Source organism: Pongo abelii, chromosome Y (genome assembly GCF_028885655.2).
Source record: "Pongo abelii isolate AG06213 chromosome Y, NHGRI_mPonAbe1-v2.0_pri, whole genome shotgun sequence".
Taxonomy (NCBI): Eukaryota; Metazoa; Chordata; class Mammalia; order Primates; family Hominidae; genus Pongo; species Pongo abelii.
In genome coordinates, this window is record NC_072009.2 from 37,274,808 (window position 1) to 37,296,288 (window position 21,481).

At 38.6% G+C, this 21,481-nt stretch overlaps 1 protein-coding gene and 2 pseudogenes across 1 annotated transcript; all 3 read left to right on the forward strand.

Annotated features, from left to right (window-relative positions):
• The first annotated feature begins 8,068 nt into the window (after positions 1-8,068).
• LOC129053443 (glutamate dehydrogenase 1, mitochondrial-like) lies at positions 8,069-9,724 on the forward strand (annotated as a pseudogene).
• A 2,480-nt stretch (positions 9,725-12,204) lies between these two features.
• LOC134759360 (heat shock transcription factor, Y-linked-like) lies at positions 12,205-12,802 on the forward strand (annotated as a pseudogene).
• A 405-nt stretch (positions 12,803-13,207) lies between these two features.
• Positions 13,208-13,513, forward strand: LOC129053226 (heat shock transcription factor, Y-linked-like). The gene has a single exon (XM_063721472.1). It carries the CDS (start codon positions 13,208-13,210, stop codon positions 13,511-13,513), a length of 306 nt encoding a protein of 101 aa, XP_063577542.1.
• The last annotated feature ends 7,968 nt before the right edge of the window (positions 13,514-21,481 follow it).

A 21,481-nucleotide genomic window follows, 5' to 3' on the forward strand; every position in this document is an offset into this window, starting at 1 on the left:
TTGTTCTTTTCTTTTTATTCCTTTTTCTCTAAACTTCCCTTCTCGCTTCATTTCATTCATTTCATCTTCCATGGCTGATATCCTTTCTTCCATTTGATTGCATTGGCTCCTGAGGCTTCTCCATTCTTCACTTAGTTCTCATGCCTGGGTTTTCAGCTTCATCAGCTCCTTTAAGCAGTTCTCTGTATTGGTAATTCTAGCTATACATTCTTCTAAATTTTTTTCAAAGTTTTCAACTTCTTTGCCTTTGGTTTGAATATCCTCCCATAGCTCAGAGTAATTTGATCATCTGAAGCCTTCTTCTCTGAGCTCGTCAAAGTCATTCTCCGTCCAGCTTTGTTCCGTTGCTGGTGAGGAACTGCGTTCCTTTGGAGGAGGAGAGGCACTCCGCTTTTTAGAGTTTCTGTTTTTTCTGCTCTGTTTTTTCCCCATCTTTGTGGTTTTACCTACTTTTGGTCTTTGATGATGGTGATGTACAGATGGGTTTTTGGTGTGGATGTCCTTTCTGTTAGTTTTCCTTCTAACAGACAGGACCCTCAGCTGCAGGTCTGTTGGAGTACCCGGCCGTCTGTGTGGGGTGTCAGTCTGCCCCTGCTGTGGGGTGCCTCCCAGTTAGGCTGCTCAGGGTTCAGGGGTCAGGAACCCACTTGAGGAGGCAGTCTGCCCATTCTCAGATCTCCAGCTGTGTCCTGGGAGAACCACTGCTCTCCTCAATGTGGTCAGACAAGGACATTTAAGTCTGCAGTGGTTACTGCTGTCTTTTTGTTTGTCTGTGCCCTGTCCCAAGACTTGGAGCCTACAGAGGCAGGCAGGCCTCCTTGAGCTGTGGTGGGCTCCACCCAGTTCAAGTTTCCAGGCTGCTTTGTTTACCTAGGCGAGCCTGGGCAATGGCTGTCACCCCTCCCCCAGACTCGCTGCTGCCTTGCAGTTTGATCTCAGACTGCTGTGCTAGCAATCAGCGAGACTCCGTGGGCGTCGGACCCTCTGAGCCTGGGGCAGGCTATAATCTCCTGGTGCACCATTTCCTAAGCCCATCGGAAAAGCACAGTATTCGGGTGGGAGTGGCCCAATTTTCCAGGTGCTGTCTGTCACCCCTGGAGAGGGCACTCCCTGAACCCTTGTGCTTCCTGAGTGAGGTAATGCTTCACCCTTCTTTGGCTCATGCACGGTGCGATCACCCACTGACCTGTGCCCACTGTCTGGCACTCCCTAGTGAGATGAACAGGGTACCTCAGATGGAAATGCAGAAATCACCCATCTTCTGCGTCACTCACGCTGGGAGCTTTAGACCGGAGCTCTTCCTATTAGGCCATCTTGGCTCCTCCCCTGAAATTTTAGTTAATAATAATTATCACTTTTGTTTGTTTGTTTTCAAACCATGCTAGATGTAGTCACATTTCTATGACCTGGTAAATGAAATTCAGCCTTTGAATAATGAGAAGTTTTTTTTTTTTTTTGAGACGAAGTCTCGTTCTGTCACCCAGGCTGGAGTGCATTGATGCAATCTCAGCTCACTGCAAGCCCTGCCTCCTGGCTTCACGCCATTTTCCTGCCTCAGCCTCCCAAGTAGCTGGGACTACAGGAGCCCACCATCAAACCCGGCTATTTTCTTTTTCTATTTTTAGTAGGGATGGGGTTTCGCTGTTATCCAAGGTGGTCCCCTGACCTCTTGATCCACCCATCTCAGCCTCCCAAAGCACTGGGATTACAGGCATGAGCCACCATGCCGGGCCTTTAATTTTTAATAATTATATTCACATTTTGTTTTTTAAAGCAGGCATTTTTCTTTTTCTTTTTTTTTTTTTTACTGTTGTTCTGTCTGTGTCATATAAGCTGTACTTATTTTTAGGATTCTCTGAATATTTTTCTCAAATTAAGGTTTTTCTGCTAAGGAAAAATATTGTTTTTGAGATAATGCTACATGGACCCATTAGCAACATGATATAACTATTAAAATCAGGCTGCTAAGAGTATAAAAGCATCTGGTTGAAAATAAAAAGTATCTGGTTTGAAATAAAGCCGAAAAAAATGTTAGGTTTTAGTGGCAGTTTGCATATTTAAGATACAGCTATGAAGTAAGTGAACCCAGAATACTTTAATTTTGGAAATGTTGGTACTCAAGTAATTTATGATTCCTTTACTTTTTTGCATAGATATTGACAGAAACTAAATAAATTAGAATATTTTAACTGTAGTAAATAATTCTTAAATTTCTGTTTGTCTTCCTCAGTGATCAGAAATTGTTTGGTTTTCAAATAGCATCTCAGCACTTATCTTCAATGGAGATTAAAACACAAACTTTCCTCTGCCTTTCTAGATCTGATACATCACACCATGCAGTCATTGCAACCTTGGCAGTGTTTCTTTTATTAGAATCTCCATATGGGATGTTCACTAACACTTGATTAACAGCCACTAACAAACAACAATAACAAAAATGTAAAATTCAAGTCCTGATATTGTAGTTGGTTTTACCCCTAGGGTGTTGAATTTAAAACAGATAAAGATGGATAATTATACTGACAAAAAGTGAATGAGGCAGACAGAATATAAAATTCTAATAAAGTCTCCATCTTTGCTCTTGGTTGCTTGTGCTTTATGTTTTCTTAGCACTTCACTGTGGCGTGCATGTCTGCCTAGCTAATTTTTCTATGCCATGAACTTCATCAGTGCATAAACTGGATATTGTTTCTTTTTGTATCAATAACCTCAGGTGTAGAGAAAAACATATAGAAACATGATAGATATGTGTTAGATAACGTTATTTTTCTCTGTAGCTACAAGGAAATTATGACATTTGGAGCTCCTGTGTATGTTCTCATTCCTTCCACAACTAGTTTAACAGCCATATTTGTTGTGTGGTAATAATTCCAAATATGTCACATAAATGATATCATGAAATCTGTAAAAATACATTATACTCACAAGAGAACTCTGAATTCTAGGAGAACAAACTATCTTATTCCTCATAAGTTATTTATCTCAGAGCACATAGCCATCAGTGTCTGTGTCAGTAATGTTTTCTGATTTACAACAAATAAGAGACTTTTACATACACAGATTCTGCAACCAGATTTCTGCAAACGTATATTAAGATGTTTGAAAACAAAAACAAAAACAAACCAATACGACCGTAAAATGTAACAAATTTAAGGCTGTTAGAGTATATTATCTGCCTATGGAGCATTTACATTTTATTAAATATTTATGTAGGGAAAAAGTAAACTATACAAGAGGAAGGATGTGAATTATACTTACATACTCCATCATTGTAAATCAGAAGCTTAAGCAGACACAAATTATAGTATTTAAGAGGCTTCTGGAGCCAATCCCCTATAACTATCAAAGGATTGCTCTATGTAAATATTTTAAGCTTTGGTAAGAAAATATTGCTCATGTTAGCGATGGCATAATCACCCTAATGATGTTAATTATTATTTACTTATACTTTTATAAATAAATTTAAAAGATTATAAGCCCTAATATTATTATTAAATTGTTTTAATGTTTGCTCAGGGAATGTGAACATTTTACATGTTGTCTGTCTATGATATGTTAACATAATTAAGCACTTGCTGTTTAAATAATTTTTTTTCTTTTTTTTTTTTTTTTGGCCAACATAAAGGATTTGAGTATGAATAAAAATGTGCATTTACATTCAGTGATTACTTTGAATTTCCTTGGGAGTTGGATACGCGACCTTACACAGAAGCAAGCATTGCAAAGCTGGAAGAGAATATTGTCCAGTCAGAAAATCAGTTGATTTAACAGAAAGAGTAACCTGAAAATAAAACTACAAAGATCACAAAATGCAGACTTTTAAGTGTGCCTGTATTCTGTGGTCAAGCAAGCAGTGGGCATAAATATTCTTATATTATTCAAAAAATGGTAGGATGATGAGTGAGATTCCTGGTATAAATTTGATGGTGAAGATTTAACAGGATTTAAAATTGATGATGATGAGAAATTTTATTGAAGGCCTTTTCGGCATCTATTGAGATAATCATGTGGTTTTTGTCTTTGGTTCTGTTTATATGATGGTTTGCATTTATTGATTTGCGTGTATTGAACCAGCTTTGCATCCCAGGGATGAAGCCCACTTGATCATGGTGGGTAAGCTTTTTGATATGCTGCTGGATTCAGTTTGCTAGTATTTTATTCAGGATTTTTTTGCATCGCTATTCATCATGGATATTGGTCTAAAATTTTCTTTTTTGTACATATGTCTCTGCTAGGATTTGGTATCAGGATGGTGCTGGCTTCATAAAATGAGTTGGGGAGGATTCTCTCTTTTTCTATTGATTGGAATAGTTTCAGAAGGAATGGTACTAGCTCCTCTTTGTGCCTCTGGTAGAATTCAGCTATGAATCCATCTGGTCCTGGACTTTTTTTGGTTGATAGGCTATTAACTGTTACTTCAATTTCAGAGCCTGTTATTGGTCTATTCAGGAATTCAACTTCTTCCTGGTTTAGTTTTGGGAGTGTGTATGTGTCAAGGAATTTATCCATTTCTTCTAGATTTTCTAGTTCATTGGTGTAGAGGTGTTTATAGTAGTCCCTGAAAATACTTAAATGTTAGACCTAACCAATAAAAACCCTAGAAGAAAACCTAGCCAATAAAAGACATAGGCATGGACAAGGACTTCATGTCTAAGACACCAAAAGCAGTGGAAACAAATGCCAAAATTGACATATGGATTCTGATTAAACTAAAGAGCTTCTGCACAGACAAAGAAATTACCATCAGAGTGAACAGGCAACCTATAGAATGGAAGAAAATTTTTGCAATCTACCCATCTGACAGAGGGCTAATATACAGAATATACAAAAATTAAACAAATTTACAAGAAAAAATCAAACGACCCCATCAAAAAGTGGGCAAAGGATATAAACAGATGCTTCTCAAAAGAAAACGTTTATGCAGCAAGAAGACACATCAAAAAATGCTCATTATCACTGGCCATCAGAGAAATGCAAATCAAAACCACAATGACAGACCATCTCACACCAATTAGAATGGTGATTATTAAAAAGTCAGGAAACAACAGGTGTTGGAGTGGATGTGGAGAAATAGAAAATCTTTTACACTGTTGCTGGGACTGTAAACTAGTTCAACCATTGTGGAAGACAGTGTGGTGACTCCTCAAGAGTCTAGAACTGGAAATATCATTTGACCCAGCCATCTCATTACTGGGTATATACACAAAGGATTATAAATCATGCTGCTATAAAGACACATGCACACGTGTGTTTATTGTGGCACTATTCACAATAGTGAAGACTTGGAACCTACCCAAATGTCCATCAATGGTAGACTGGATTAAGAACATGGCACATATATACCACGGCATACTTATGCAGCCATTAAAAAATGATGAGTTCATGTCCTTTGTAGGGACATGGATGAAGCTGGAAACCATCATTCTGAGCAAACTATAGCCAAGGACAGAAAACCAAACACCACATGTTCTCACTCATAGGTGGGAATTGAACAATGAGAACACTTGGACACAGGATGGGGAACATCACACAATGAGACCTGTCATGGAATGGGGGAAGTGGGGAGGAGGGAGTGATAACATTAAGAGATATACCTAATGTAAATGACGAGTAAATGGGTGCAGCACACCAACATGGCACATATATACATATTTAACAAACCTGTACATTGTGCACATGTACTCTAGAACTTTAAGTGTAATGATAAAAAAAGAAATTTTAAAAATTAGTGTTTTGATGGAGAGTACATGAATGTATTTGATCACATGCTGAAGTGCATGTCATATAGACAGCAGAAGAGGGGATAAAATGCTTACATAGTTTTGAAATAATAAACAAGTGGACATGATTAGTGAAGAAGATGAGATGATAAGACATATATTATGGCTAACTGTTGCAAGACCACATCATATCATCATGTCACCAGACTTCGAGAAAAGTGTATGGAAAAAAAAAAAATGACATTTATTCCTAAGTGAAAGCAATAAAGTTCAGTATTTGCAGTTTGTGAAAGAACTGCTTACTTGTAATGGTGTTTATTTAAACCCTGCTTGTGCTAAGCTTTTAGATTAGCTTCTTAGTAACAAAAATAATGTGTGCTTGGCTTCTATGATTCTTTACAAGGCATCAACATGTTTTTAATACTTTTCTTCAGTCTTCTGTTTGCTTTTTTCATAGAATCATTAGCCTTAATTTATGTGAATGTGTTTCGTTTCTGGTTTAGTTATTTTAAAGTAAAAAATTTAAGATATCTGCACCTTAGAATAGTGGACCTTAATGTATGGATATATGAAAATCATTTATTTATTACACCAGTTATTATTTTTTACTCAAGCATTAGTTTAAAATGTGGGTTAGTGAAGTGGTAAGATCGTCAGTAAAAACTACTGTTAACTAATAAGAATTATGTTAAGAAACAGCTTGAAAATACAACTGTCTTTGACTGTATAGGTACTTTTTATTTAAAGAGCAGAATTATTTTTCTGCCTGAATCAAAATAAATTACTATGATTAGTACACAGATTGCTGCTACATTCCTCATTATCACTGTATTTTACATTTTAAAATACTAATTTGTGTTCCTGCCAGTGACGGGTATATGGCTTTGGATTTTATTCATAGGGAACTTATAATTGGTTTGGTTGTCTATTATACTTCTTTACATTTTTCTAATCATAAAAATATTATTTCAAATTTTAAATATACAATAAACATTTTTGCAGTAATTGTGAGAGAATTCTTCATAAACTTAAAATTGTGTAATCTAAGTGTGTGTTTATTATTTCAAAATTGGTTCCTACTCCAATAACTTTGTATTGCACCTTTTTCCAGTGTATCATTAAGTATGAATCTTTACCTTTTCTAAATAAAATATTAAGTGATAATTAAAAAGATAATAACATATTTTAGCTGAGGTTTTCTTGCTCATAATAATAATTCCAATAATTTGGAAGGCCAAGGCAAAAAGATCGCTTGAGGCCAAGAATTTTGAACCTGGTTTGGCAAAATAGTGAAACACAATCTCTACAAAAGTTTTTACAAATCAGGAAGATATGGTAGCTCACACCAGTAACCTTAGCAATCTATAAGTCCATGGTGGGTGGATCACTTCAGGCTTATAAATTGAGGCTGGCCTGAACAATATAGCAGGACTCTGTCTATAAAAAATATTAAAATAATTAAAGAAACTGAATAGTTATCTGAGCCTACTGGCCTTTTCCTGGAGAACCTGCTAACTGGGAGGCTGAAGCTGCAAGAGCATGCGTATCACAGGCTGCCACTAAGGAGATCAGACAGGTACCTGATTCTTTTACGTAGCTAAGTGGATACAGCCTACTTTACGTTTACCTTTTTTCACGTAAAAATGCTTCTTTTCTTGCCTTTTTATGACTATAGGTAGACTTGTAGTTTGGAGTCAGAAGACAGCTTTAGCTGAGTCATCTCCCCCTGAAAACACAAGGCATACTCCCTCCCTACACAGTCACCCATCTTAGCAACCCAAAATGCTCAGCCAGAATTTGACTTAGATTGTCCTACATTTAATGTGATTTTGTCTTCTGATCCTCCCATTAACGCTCTCTTTTCTCCACACTCATCTCCCATCTTTTGCTACTGTCAGTAATCATTCATCCCCTCCCATCACAAAAGAAGCGTATACTCCATTCAGATAGAGCGACATGAAAATTCTCCAGAAAAGTAAAAAATTAAAAATATATATATTTTAATTTTGCACTTTTTTTAATTTTTAAAAAAGGTCAAAATTGAGGAACCACATGCATCTGGTAGAAGACGGGTTTTATCTTCACAAAGAATTTACTGATGTGAACATTTTTGTTACATAATATTAGTAGAAAAAAATCTGAATTAAACAAGAACAAAAAACTGCAAAACCTGGGGTGAAGCCCTGCTGCTTTCCTGGTCCGGGCCCGCTGCCCTGGGCTCAGCGGCCGCCCAGAAGGCCGCGTTGCTGGGCCAGGCCCGGGGACAATCCGCCCCCACCCCGCAGTCGGGGCTCGCATTGGCCACATGGAGCCACTACAGCGAGGTGGTGGCCGACCGCTAGGACGACCCCAACTTCTTCAAGATGGTGGAGGGCTTCTTCAATCGCGGCGCCTGCATGGTGGAAGACAAGCTGGTGGAGGACCTGAGGACCTGGGAGAGTGAGGAGCAGAAGGAGAACAGGCTGCGCAGCATCCTGTGGATCATCAAGCCCTGCAACCATGTGCTGAGTCTCTCCTTCCGCATCGGGCACGACGACGGCTCCTGGGAGGTCATCTAAGGCTACACGGCCCAGCTCAGCCAGCACCGCAAGCTCTGCAAGGGAAGTGTCCATTACAGCACTGATGTGAGTGTAGATGAAGTAAAAGCTTTGGCTTCTCTGATGACATACAAGTGTGCAGTGGTTGATGTGCTATTTGGGGTTGTTAAGAACAATCCCAAGAACTATACTAGTAATGAATTGGAAAAGATCACAAGGAGCTGGCAAAGAAAGGCTTTATTGGTCGTGGCATTGATGTGCCTGCTCCAGACATGAGCACAGGTGAGCGGGAGATGTCCTGGATCGCTGATGCCTATGCCAGTACCATAGAGCACTATGACATTAATGCACAAGCCCGTGTTACTGGTAAACCCATCAGCCAAGGGGGAATCCATGGACGCATCTCTGCTACTGGCCATGGTGTCTTCCGTGGGATTGAAAACATCATCAATGAAGCTTCTTACATGAGCATTTTAGGAATGACACCAGGGTTTGGAGATAAAACATTTGTCCTTCAGGGATTTGGTAATGTGGGCCTACACTCTATGAGATATTTACATCGTTTTGGTGCTAAATGTATTGCTGTTGGTGAGTCTGAAGGGAGTATATGGAATCCAGGTGGTATTTACCCAAAGGAAGTGGAAGACCTCAAATTGCAACGTGGGTCCATTCTGGGCTTCCCCAAGGCAAAGCCCTATGAAGGAAGCATCTTGGAGGTCAACTGTGACATACTGATCCCAGCTGCCCGTGGGAATCAGTTGACCAAATCCAATGAATCCAGAGTCAAAGCCAAGATCATTGCTGAAGGTGCCAAGGGGCAAACAACTCCAGAAGCTGACAAGATCTTCCTGGAGAGAAACATAATTGTTATTCCAGATCTCTATTTGAATGCTAGAGGAATGAGAGTATCTTACTTTGAGTGGCTGAAGAATCTAAATCATGTCAGCTGTAGCCGTTTGACCTTCAAGTATGAAAGGGATTCTAACTACCACTTGCTTTTGTCTGTTCAAGAGAGGTTAGAAAGACAATTTGGAAAGCATGGTGGAACTATTCCCATTGTACCCACGACAGAGTTCCAAGACAGGACGCCGGGTGCATCTGAGAAAGACATCATGCACTCTGGCTTGGCATACACAATGGAGTGTTTTGCCAGGCAAATCCTGTGCACAGCCAGGAAGTTTAACCTGGGATTGGACCTGAGAACAGCTGCCTATGTCAATACCATTGAGAAAGTCTTCAAAGTGTACAATGAAGCTGGTTTGACCTTCACATAGATGGATCATGGCTGACTTCCTCACTATCCTCTTCACGTGTAACTTCTGCAGACCTATCACAAGTTTACATGCAACCACAGAAATCCCTTTCTCTCCTGACTCATTAATAATGGATACCATTCTCAACAAGTCAGTCCAAATCAGCCCATTAAGGAGAAATAAGTTAAGGTTAGAGGATCATGTACAAGCTGAGTGTGAAAGTAGAAGTCCCCTACACCAGAGAGCCATTTTGGTATTTTGCCTTCAAATAAAAAGCCTCCTCCATCTGGCTGTGCAGCCTTGCTCTGTGGCTTTTCCCAATGCAATCAGTGCTAGTGCTGGGGAAGGGACAGTCAAGAGCAGTCAGTTGCTTACTTATTTTGCTCTGGATGAGTCTGGGATATGCTGTAACTTTAACACATTTAAGAAGTAGGTGTGTGGCCTTTTCAGAAGGTGGCATGGTCCTCAAGTGAGTTCTCAGTATTTTATATCAGCAAAATAACTCAATTTTGCAGGTTGCAAACAAATATAAAAGCTGTTTGTGTTTACAAATTTTATTATTTTAGAATAGAATAAGTACATGCTGCTGTAATAAAATTGTCTTTAATCACTTAACAAGCCTAAGCTTGACTCAAACAGTGAATGCCTATAAAAATAATAAATGAAAAAAACTAGTATTTTTATATCATAAATCAGTATTATTTATAGCTTATCATTCATGTATTGTTGTCCAGCAAACATTAAAAGCCCTGTGGATAATTAAGTTTTCTTCATACATGCAAAATGTTGGAGGCTATTTTCATTAAAACCATCAGAATTTGCTTACTATAATTAAGACACATAGTCCAAAGAATGCAGGAAACTTTTTATCATGTTAACTAATTGTTCTCTTTTGAAGATCTATGGTTGACTAAACTATAATTCAAGTAGAATGTCCCAGAAAAAAACCACTTTGGCTCCCTGTTTGGAGTCTGGCAGGCTCTGAGCATTGCCAATTGCCCCTACTCACCTGACTTTGTATCCTCTCCTTTTAGAGGCTTTCCATTCTGCACCCAGCTTCACTAACAGAGAGCTGAAAACAACCTTGGGTTGAGTGTTTCATTTGGGAGTTATTTTGCCAGTGCCTTTTGAACAGTAGTGTCCCCATGAATTGCTAGATAATACATGTGTAAGAATCAGCTTTTTTTTTTTTTAACTATAACACCTTTCAGAAATTTCTAACTACTTTGTAACTGCATGGATTAACCTGTTGATAAAAGCAGTTATTTAAAGTCTACGTTTTCCAAAAAAAAAAAAAAAAACCAAAACCTAAAGGATGTTAGACGAAGACAATCTTCTAACAATGACACCTCTTCCCAGTATGAAAGAACTAACTCCTACGATATGAGAAATATCAATATTTTATTTCTTTCTTCTACATGTATTCAACACTTATCAATGTCAAAGAGTTCAAATTTTAATATGTCAAATTTCAACCATGAAGATATAAAAAGTCTTACTGTTAATGCAGCATTGCTATTTTATTCAATAGCAACATTACTTTATAAATTCAAATCCTGCTTAATAATGTTAACAATTATTTGCAGGACACAAAGATTATTCCTTACAAAATCTTTTTTCATAGAGATTATGTTCTTGGAGCCAAATAAAAATTTTACTGCTTAGACAAACATACATGCTTACTTTTCTTACAACATTTTCTTGTTGTTATTATTTTTATTGTTATTATTATTTATTTACATCTCCTACTCTTTGGGATCTCCTTACAAGTAAATCACCTTCTTTTAAAATCTCCTTCATCATTAACATTTGTCAGATATTTACAGACAGACCAAATAAAATCATTATTTATTTTTCTGATATGACTGAAAAAGGTTTTGAAGAGATATGCATATAAATAACTTTTTATTCTGAAATGTAATTAGTTAGTTTTATTCACAATTGTTCTCCCCTTGATTTATCAAGGTAAGTTTCACATAATGAAAAATTACATTTGAGTGTACAATTCAATGGAATTTAATATGTTTATGATGTCGTACAATCATCATCTATCTTTAGTTCCTAAACATTTCTATTGCGCAGCAGGAAACTCCATATCTACTAAACAGTTCTTTTTATTTCTCAGCCTCTCATAACCAGTAACCTACTTTTTTTCTCTATGGCTATATCTTTTTACCACATTGGTTTTGCACTGCAACAGTTTTCAATCCAACATGCCAAAGTCATAGAGGTTTTAAAATCGTTCACTTTTGTTTTCCTTTTCCTTTTTCTTTTTTTTTTTTTTTTTCATTTTGCAATTACCAGGACCTATGCTCCTCTCACCAGTCTAGTAAGAGTGTCTGTGTCAGGGAGAGAATTACATTTATTTCAGGGATTGAGGACATTATTTTCTTATTTATTTAAATGCTGCTACAGGGATGTGATTTTGCAGCCTACAATGTGTAAGTGAGCAGTCTATGTTTTATTTTCACTGGCTACATTTCTCAGACTGGGAAGGAAATACTTTTGGCCAGATTTTTATTGATTGCTAGGAGACTAAAGTCCTCTTGTGATGTCTTTGCTACTCAGCTTGACATATACTAGAGTGATGCTTTAGATTGCCTTACCTGCATAAGCCTTCTGAAGCTGCGTTTGAAGCTTCAGTCTTGAAAACCATACAGGCTGGAAGAGTATCTAAAGAAATATTTATTTGAGATGGCACATGTTTCTTCAGAAACTCAAGTTGTTTCTCCCAGAGATGAATTAACTGATTCAGAAGCCTCCGCTAGATCACCACTGTGTAAACTCACATTCCCCGGGGACTCAGACTTAAGGTCAATGATTGAAGAAAATGCTGTTCAGGTTTTTTCACAAGAATCCTTGTTAAAATGGCCATGTGACACAGTGTGTGTTTCTGAGCCAGATAAAGATAATGATTTTTTTTTCTCTGACCTTCCCCAGGAAATATCAGAAAATATTTGAGAGTGACCAATTCAAGTCTATTCTATAGGATGGGAATGGAACTTGCATAGTGATTAATGAAGGACTTGTCAAGAAAGAAATTTTGGATAGAAAGTCTCCTTACAGAATATTTCAAGCTGACAGTATCAAAAGTTTTGTTTGACATCTCAGCCTTTATGGATTTAGTAAAATTTGACAGAATTTTCAAAGATCTGCCTTTGTAGCCACCTTTCTGGCAGGAGAGAATGAATCCATTGTCTTAAGCAAGATATTTAATATATTTCAGTTACCACTTTACATAGAGTATATATGTAATTTTACTTTGTACATCAGTAAATATGTTAATACATGAAGTAAGACCAGATTTTGAAAATTATATAAAATACTAAGGTAAAATTTTTTTAATTTTTTTGAAATTATTGAGTTCAGCTTGAGAATTAATCTTCCAGCATTTTAAGAAATTTTGCTAACAACTTTGAATCTTACCAGTGAAATCAAAATAAATGTACCAAAGCCACTTAATGCAATGTTACTATTAATATATAACATGTTTTCACTTGAGGGCTTAAAAACTTTAGTGCTCTTTTCCCAAAAGCACATTCTTGAAAATAGTAAACCATGTTCATGAATTTTTTGATGATATTAAGTTTGTGTGATGAAACAGAAATCTGATATTTTAAGTGTTTGTTATTGTCACTTGTCTCAACAAATTGCAACAGATCAGAATGCTATTTTAAATCAGTTGACCTCTATTCATATGCACTCTCATAGCACCTGCATCCAAGCAAGTGGCCACATTGTGAATTTCATTACAACTACAACTTCTCAATACCGCAACATAATTCCCTTGCAAAACTGTTTTCTGGGGCTGATAGTGGAACCATCCGCTCTTCCAACAAGATATCCTGTGGTATTAGTCTACGAGGCTCCACATCCTAACCTGCTACCAATAGGCAAACCATGGTTGCAAATGCCTACGATACCTGATACATCAGCTGTCCCTCATTCCAGACCAGATCTTCAACCATCACAACTGGACAAATATCACCCTAATTACAAATGATCTTCCATTAAAACAGTATCAGATTATGCATGACAACAGAGACTAACATTTACATAGACCAAAAAAACCCTAAAAATATCTCCAATTATCTTACTGAAAAATAAAACTGCATGACAACTTATATGTTTGCTTTTTCTTTATTTCTCAAAGTATAGTTAAAAGTAAAATGATGTTTTCTTTCAGTGTCAGACTGTTGTACTACTTCCTATAAAAATATATGTGGGCTTTTTGATTATTTGTAAGGAAATTTGATGTGCTCCTTTGTAAGTTAAGTAATTTAGTTCTTTAAAAAAGAAAAAATAATAAAGTCTTTGGGTCCACTTGCTGCTGAAACAACATGGTTCCACTGCCTGGGTAATTTGTAAAAAGGCTTATTTTGCTCATGGTTCTGGAGGTGGGGAAGTCCAAGGGGCTGCACCTCATGAGATCTTCTTTCTATGTTACAACATGGCAGGTTGACCTTATACGGTGAAGGGCATGAGATGAACAGAAAATCGGGACCAAACTCATCCTTCATCAAACTCACTCACAAAATAACTAATTTGTTCTCCAGATAGCAAAATCAGATAATAAAATCAGAGTGGCACTTAATTTGCAGCAGCAGGATTGGAATTCTTACTGTTGAGGTTGGTGGTAGCAAACTCATTTATGGTTGGTTTCTGCTTCATGCTTAGATGGTGTGTTGAAATATTTTGTACTTAGAACTTTTTAACATTTCCTGATTAGGGCTTTTTAAAATAGAAACAAACCCTTCCTGTTTTGAATTTAGCCAATTTATTGTAAAAATTCGTTCATAGGTTTCTACTTTTTAGACTGTGGATTTCTTGTAGACAGAAATTGTATCTTATACCTCTTTTTCTTCAGCAGTGGTGTGCCTGGCACCTAGTTGAATTGTCAGATTCGTTGAATAAGTAATGTAAAATTGTACCAGAAGTAAACTATTACATATATCAACTTTACACAGAAAACATTTTGCTAAGTAAGATGTATGAGTCAATTCACTCACTTGTTTAAGAAACATTTATTAAGTGACTACAGTATGTTATGAGCTAGGAATATGGCAGTAAACAAATCTCACCTTGCCTCAAACTTCAGTGGATCCAGGAGTCTCTAGAAGTTTAATTCTTTCTCAATCGGCAATTCCTCTTCACTGAAGATTTGACAAGAAGCTTTGAGAAGGCAAGAGTGTGTGAACTCAGCAGGTGTTTGTGATGTACCTACTGTGTGCCAGAAGCTGTAGTGTCACAGGATCTGCCTGTCTCCTAGGAAAGGTGAACACTAAAACCATTATTTTAAGTAGCAAAATTGCCAAATATGCCAAGTGATGGCAAGGGAAAGCACTGGTTCCCAAGAGCTTAATGGGCACTGAGCCTATTGTGGGGTCCAGGCATCTCTGGAATGGTGCCTTCGTAGGTCATGGTTGTCCCTCCTTGTTGCTCCTGCTGTCTCCTTCAGTTACACGTTACTTGCTGCTTGATGCTCTGCATTGATGTACACATGGCCCAGTTTTCCCTGGTGGACTGCTTGGGACATTCTTGTCATCAGGCTCTGAAGACTTTGTTCACAGAGGTGTACTTTCCAGATGGGGAAGCCAGAGATCTGGGGTCCTTTGTTGAGGCCACTTTCACATTTTTTATCTTCCCTGACATACGTAACAGATGAAGCTCAGGGGAGTGATGAATGCCAGGGCACAGTGTGGACAATGTACAATTCTTCAAGCTCCAGCTTTAACTCTTTTTCTTACTGCTTTCCTAGGACAGTATATTTAGATGGAAGTAAATGAAAATAATGTTATTAGGGGATACGACTAAAATATATCCCACTTGCAAAAAAGGAAGTGGATTATTTGTGAACTGTAATGCTTTATTTTTACTGAGAAATCCCCTTAAAACTTGGAACCTGCATAGAAGATAATTATTTCATTCTTCAAATGTTTAGTAGGAAACTATATGCCAGGACTGTGCTAGGTACTATGGATACATGATTGACTATTTAGTATAACATGCCTTGGAGTTTCATATAAATGGCTAATGCTGTATATACAGTGTGGTAAAAAGAGACTTCTGAGATGCACAGGGGACAGGCAATAAAGGGTATTTAAATGGTGGATAAATGTGTCTGGATGTTTAACTCAGGGCTGTTGAAGTTTTTCAAGGTAAGTGGTCTCAGAGTTTTGGCATTTTTAGGCCCTGGTAAGTACTTTGTTTCTAGCTGATTATTGGCCACCATTACTGATCATCAGTTGGCTCTGTCTGATCCAGCAACTCCACCACTGGGTAGCTACACAAAGGAAAATGAATAAATACCCGTACTTGTATGTTTCCTGCAATGCTATTCACGGTAGCACAGATATAAATCAACCTAATGTCCATCAACAGATGTTTGGAGAAAGAAAATGTAGAAAATATACACAATGAAATACTATTCAGGCACAAAAAAGAATAAAATCATAACTGCTGGAGACACATGGATGGAACTGGAGGTCATTATTGTAAGTGAAACAACCAGACAGAGAGTAAACATCGTATATTCTCACTCATAAGTGGGTGCTTAAAGATGTCTAGGTACTGATATAGAGAATGGAATGATAATGGAGACTTAGCAGGGTGACAGGATGGGAGGGGTGTATAGTGAGAAATTACTTAATGGGTACGATGTCTATTATTCAGGTAATAGATACCCTAAAAGCCCTGACTTCACAATTACACAATCCATGCTTACAGAAAATTGCACTTGTAACCAATAAATTTATACCCAGAAAGTCTTAGACCTCTCTCTCTTCTCTCCTCTCATAAGCCTCAGAGCTCAATGATCCCCTTGGATCTCCACAGCCTCCTAAGTTTTGACTTTCCTACCTAACATGATTTTAGGCAGACATAAGGGAGTGTTTCAGGATGATGCTCTCTGTCACACTGCTTCTGAAGCAACATCAGAGGCTCTTCTGGTGGCCTTTATCTATTCACTGCTTTCATCAAGGAATAAAACATCTGTGGTTAAAATTTTAAAAACTGTGTTTCCCACATACAATTCAGACCTGGCAGAACAGATTTTAGAATTTTAAGGAAACAGCATTTTCCTGAATCAAAAGGGCACTGTAGTGCAAAGGCCAATGTCACATAAGTACATTTTCCCCATCTGTAACATAACTCTCAGATGCTGTTCCCACAGCTGGAATCACTGCAATGTTTTGACTGAGGTACTGGAAAAGCCTATGAGCTCATTATCATTTGAACATATGAATAACATAAAATTTAGGCAGAATTTTATTTGAAATGATTATGCAATTTTTAATTAACAGATTTATATTGTGTTAATTCAAACAATACACATCAGGTTGTTATGCTGTAAGCTAGAAATATTTACAATAACACATGGTCTTGAGTCTCATCTGATGAATTGAAGCATAAAGAAAAATAATTTATCTTAGGGAACTTTGTGACAGTTTCTGTTTAAATTTTCCTCATAATGATTTAAAACTCTTGTGCATATATAGAGAATTCATGACTGAAGAGACTTTTTTGGACTATTGTGCTATGTTTATTATTGTAACTTTTTAAGATCTGGAGGAACATATATTTAGTCTCAGTTGGCCCAGTAAATGTTTTGGAATCAGCTTCTGTGTTGTGTATTGAGTATTGAAGCAACAGTGGAGACAATGCTACTGCCCTCACAGAGTCTGGGGGAGAAAACCTGTTGGAGTATGGCAGGGAACACTCTGGGAGCATCCCAGGATGCCAAAAGTGCACACAGATGGAACATGTGCCTTAGAGTGGGGGAGGGTCAGACAAGGAGAGGTGTCAGGAAAAACAAGGAAAGATCTGCAGGAATAGAAACACACTTGAGAAATTCATGGGGAATGAAAAGAGAATGAATGGGTGAACAGCAGCAGATTGCCAACAAGGAAACCAAGAAGGAGCAGCCACAGAGGTTGATGGAGAATGAGGAGAAAGAAGGTGACACTGAAGCCAAGGAAAGGAAAATGTTTCAACATTTCTGGAAAACAAAATCACACACTCTGTCTTAATATTGCTGTTTTATGAGTCATATAGCCACATTCCAGGTTCTGAGATGTCCGGCACTAAAGATGTTTCTTTTAGTTTGCTTAACCCAGCATTTGCCAGAATAATCTGCGCTCAGTGTGAGCGTGTGCGTGTGTGTGTGTTTATGTGTGTGCACGCACCTGTGTGTTCCACTAATATCTCACTGAGGCTAGTGTTCTATACAACATAATTTTTTAAACACTGGTTTTATCCATCCTGTGTTCAGCTGCAGCAATATTTACAAAGATCAACTTTGATCATATGTCTTGTTACTAAAGAAAACATAACAAACTAATGAGTAAAGGCCAGCCTGCAGTGGCTCCTCACTACTTGTACAATGTAGCCCAACTGGCTTGGCCTAGGAGCCCTGTACTGACCTGGCTGTACTGCTGTCTGCCTGCTCTTTGCCTCCCCTTTCCTCCTGGAGAAGGTAGGGTTACTCTGAACTTTGGACAGCATTGAACATGTGTCCTTCTCCTAAAGCGGAGCATGTTTTCCTGAGTCCACTTTAATCACTTTTAAGGGTATAGATCAAACAATTTATATTTTTCTGGCCTGTCCTTGTCTCCCCTACCAATCTCCATACAGAGATCTGAACTTTCGTTAAAATTTTTGGTCAGGTCTCACTCTGTATGCAGTTTTCCTGCCACTTCTACAATGTACACACTTTACTGGACATAAATTAATGCTATACTAGCCCAGATTTTTCATTTATGTATCATTTTATATCATCTTCTTTTTTTCTTTGAGCTTATTTCACTTGTTTATTCAATCTTTCCACAATATAATTGTATGTCATATAATTTTATATTTATTTTCATTGGTACTTGTGTACCTTTGCTGTAAAATGGAGACTTTCTAAATAGATCTTCATTAATGTTTAAAGAACAAAGTTTTAAGTCTTGGTCTCAGAAAAAAAATGAGTTCTCCAAATATCCACGAGGCAAGAAACACTTGAATTGTTGCATCAGATATTATTAAAGAGAATAAGAAACATGTGTAATGGAAAATTGCTAACTTTGCCTCAGGGTGATCAGGTTGATTCACTGAGAAAGCTTGAAATGGTTTAGAAAGCATGGTTCTGAGATTTCTAGGAGAAGGAGAAAAGTTAGTGTAGGGCATAAGATGTCCACATCAAAAATTTAGAAAGACCTCATATTAAAAACCTAACATCACAACTGAAAGAATTTGAAAAGCAAGAGAAAATCAACCACAAAGATTTCAGAGGACAAGAAATAACTAAAATCAGAGCTGAATTGGAAGAAATTGAGACATAAAAAATTGTTCAAATGATCACTTAATCAAGGTTTTTTGAAATAATAAGATAGATAGGCACTAGCTAGATGAATAAAGAAGAAAAGAGGGGGAGGAGCCAAGATGGCCGAATAGGAACAGCTCCGGTCTACAGCTCCCAGCGCGAGCGACGCAGAAGACGGGTGATTTCTGCATTTCCATCTGAGGTACCGTGTTCATCTCACTAGGGAGTGCCAGACAGTGGGCGCAGGTCAGTGGGTGAGCGCACCGTGCGCCAGCCGAAGCAGGGGCGAGGCATTGCCTCACTCGGGAAGCACAAGGGGTCAGGGAGTTCCCCTTCCAGGGGTGACAGACGGCACCTGGAAAATCGGGCCACTCCCACCCGAATACTGTGCTTTTCCGATGGGCTTAGGAAACGGTGCCCCAGGAGAGTATAGCCTGCACCTGGCTCAGAGGGTCCTACGCCCACGGAGTCTCGCTGATTGCTAGCACAGAAGTCTGAGATCAAACAGCAAGTCAGCAGCGAGGCTGGGGGAGGGGCGCCCGCCATTGCCCAGGCTCGCTTAGGTAAACAAAGCAGCCTGGAAGCTTGAACTGGGTGGAGCCCACCACAGCTCAAGGAGGCCTGCCTGCCTCTGTAGGCTCCACCTCTGGGGGCAGGACACAGACAAACAAAAAGACAGCAGTAACCTCTGCAGACTTAAATGTCCCTGTCTGACAGCTGTGAGGAGAGCAGTGGTTCTCCCAGCACGCAGCTGGAGATCTGAGAATGGGCTGACTGCCTCCTCAAGTGGGTCCCTGACCCCTGACCCCCGAGCAGCCTAACTGGGAGGCACCCCCAAGCAGGGGCAGACTGACACCTCACACGGCCGGCCAGGTACTCCAACAGACCTGCAGCTGAGGGTTCTGTCTGTTAGAAGGAAAACTAACAGAAAGGACATCCACACCAAAAACCCATCTGTACATCACCATCATCAAAGACCAAAAGTAGATAAAACCACAAAGATGGGGAAAAAACAGAGCAGAAAAACTGGAAACTCTAAAAACCAGAGTACCTCTCCTCCTCCAAAGGAACGCAGTTCCTCACCAGCAACGGAACAAAGCTGGACGGAGAATGACTTTGACGAGCTGAGAGAAGAAGGCTTCAGACGATCAAATTACTCCGAGCTACGGGCGGATATTCAAACCAAAGGCAAAGAAGTTGAAAACTTTGAAAAAAATTTAGAAGAATGTATAACTAGAATAACCAATACAGAGAAGTGCTTAAAGGAGCTGATGGAGCTGAAAACCAAGGCTCGAGAACTACGTGAAGAATGCAGAAGCCTCAGGAGCCGATGCGATCAAATGGAAGAAAGGGTATCAGCCCTGGAAGATGAAATGAATGAAATGAAGCGAGAAGGGAAGTTTAGAGAAAAAAGAATAAAAAGAAATGAGCAAAGCCTCCAAGAAATGTGGGACTATGTGAAAAGACCAAATCTACGTCTGATTGGTGTACCTGAAAGTGACGGGGAGAATGGAAACAAGTTGGAAAACACTCTGCAGGATATTATCCAGGAGAACTTCCCCAATCTAGCAAGGCAGGCCAACATTCAGATTCAGGAAATACAGAGAACGCCACAAAGATACTCCTCGAGAAGAGCAACTCCAAGACACATAATTGTCAGATTCACCAAAGTTGAAATGAAGGAAAAAATATTAAGGGCAGCCAGAGAGAAAGGTCGGGTTACCATCAAAGGGAAGCCCATCAGACTAACAGCGGATCTCTCGGCAGAAACCCTACAAGCCAGAAGAGAGTGGGGGCCAATATTCAACATTCTTAAAGAAAAGAATTTTCAACCCAGAATTTCATATCCTGCCAAACTAAGCTTCATAAGTGAAGGAGAAATAAAATACTTTACAGACAAGCAAATGCTGAGAGATTTTGTCACCACCAGGCCTGCCCTAAAAGAGCTCCTGAAGGAAGCGCTAAACATGGAAAGGCACAACCGGTACCAGCCACTGCAAAATCATACCGAAATGTAAAGAACATCGAGACTAGGAAGAGACTGCATCAACTAACGAGCAAAATATCCAGCTAACATCATAATGACAGGATCAAATTCACACATAACAATATTAACTTTAAATGTAAATGGACTAAATGCTCCAATTAAAAGACACAGACTGGCAAACTGGATAAAGACTCAAGACCCATCAGTGTGCTGTATTCAGGAAACCCATCTCACGTGCAGAGACACACATAGGCTCAAAATAAAAGGATGGAGGAAGATCTACCAAGCAAATGGAAAACAAAAAAAGGCAGGGGTTGCAATCCTAGTCTCTGATAAAACAGACTTTAAACCAACAAAGATCAAAAGAGACAAAGAAGGCCATTACATAATGGTAAAGGGATTAATTCAACAAGAAGAGCTAACTATCCTAAATATATATGCACCCAATACAGGAGCACCCAGATTCATAAAGCAAGTCCTGAGTGACCTACAAAGAGACTTAGACTCCCACACATTAATAATGGGAGACTTTAACACCCCACTATCAACATTAGACAGATCAACGAGACAGAAAGTCAACAAGGATACCCAGGAATTGAACTCAGCTCTGCACCAAGCGGACCTAATAGACCTCTACAGAACTCTCCACCCCAAATCAACAGAATATACATTTTTTTCAGCAC

Excerpts from the sequence above, each read along its gene's own strand:
- LOC129053226 (XM_063721472.1), top strand. The coding sequence starts at position 13,208 with ATGCACTCTCATAGCACCTGCATCCAAGCAAGTGGCCACATTGTGAAT.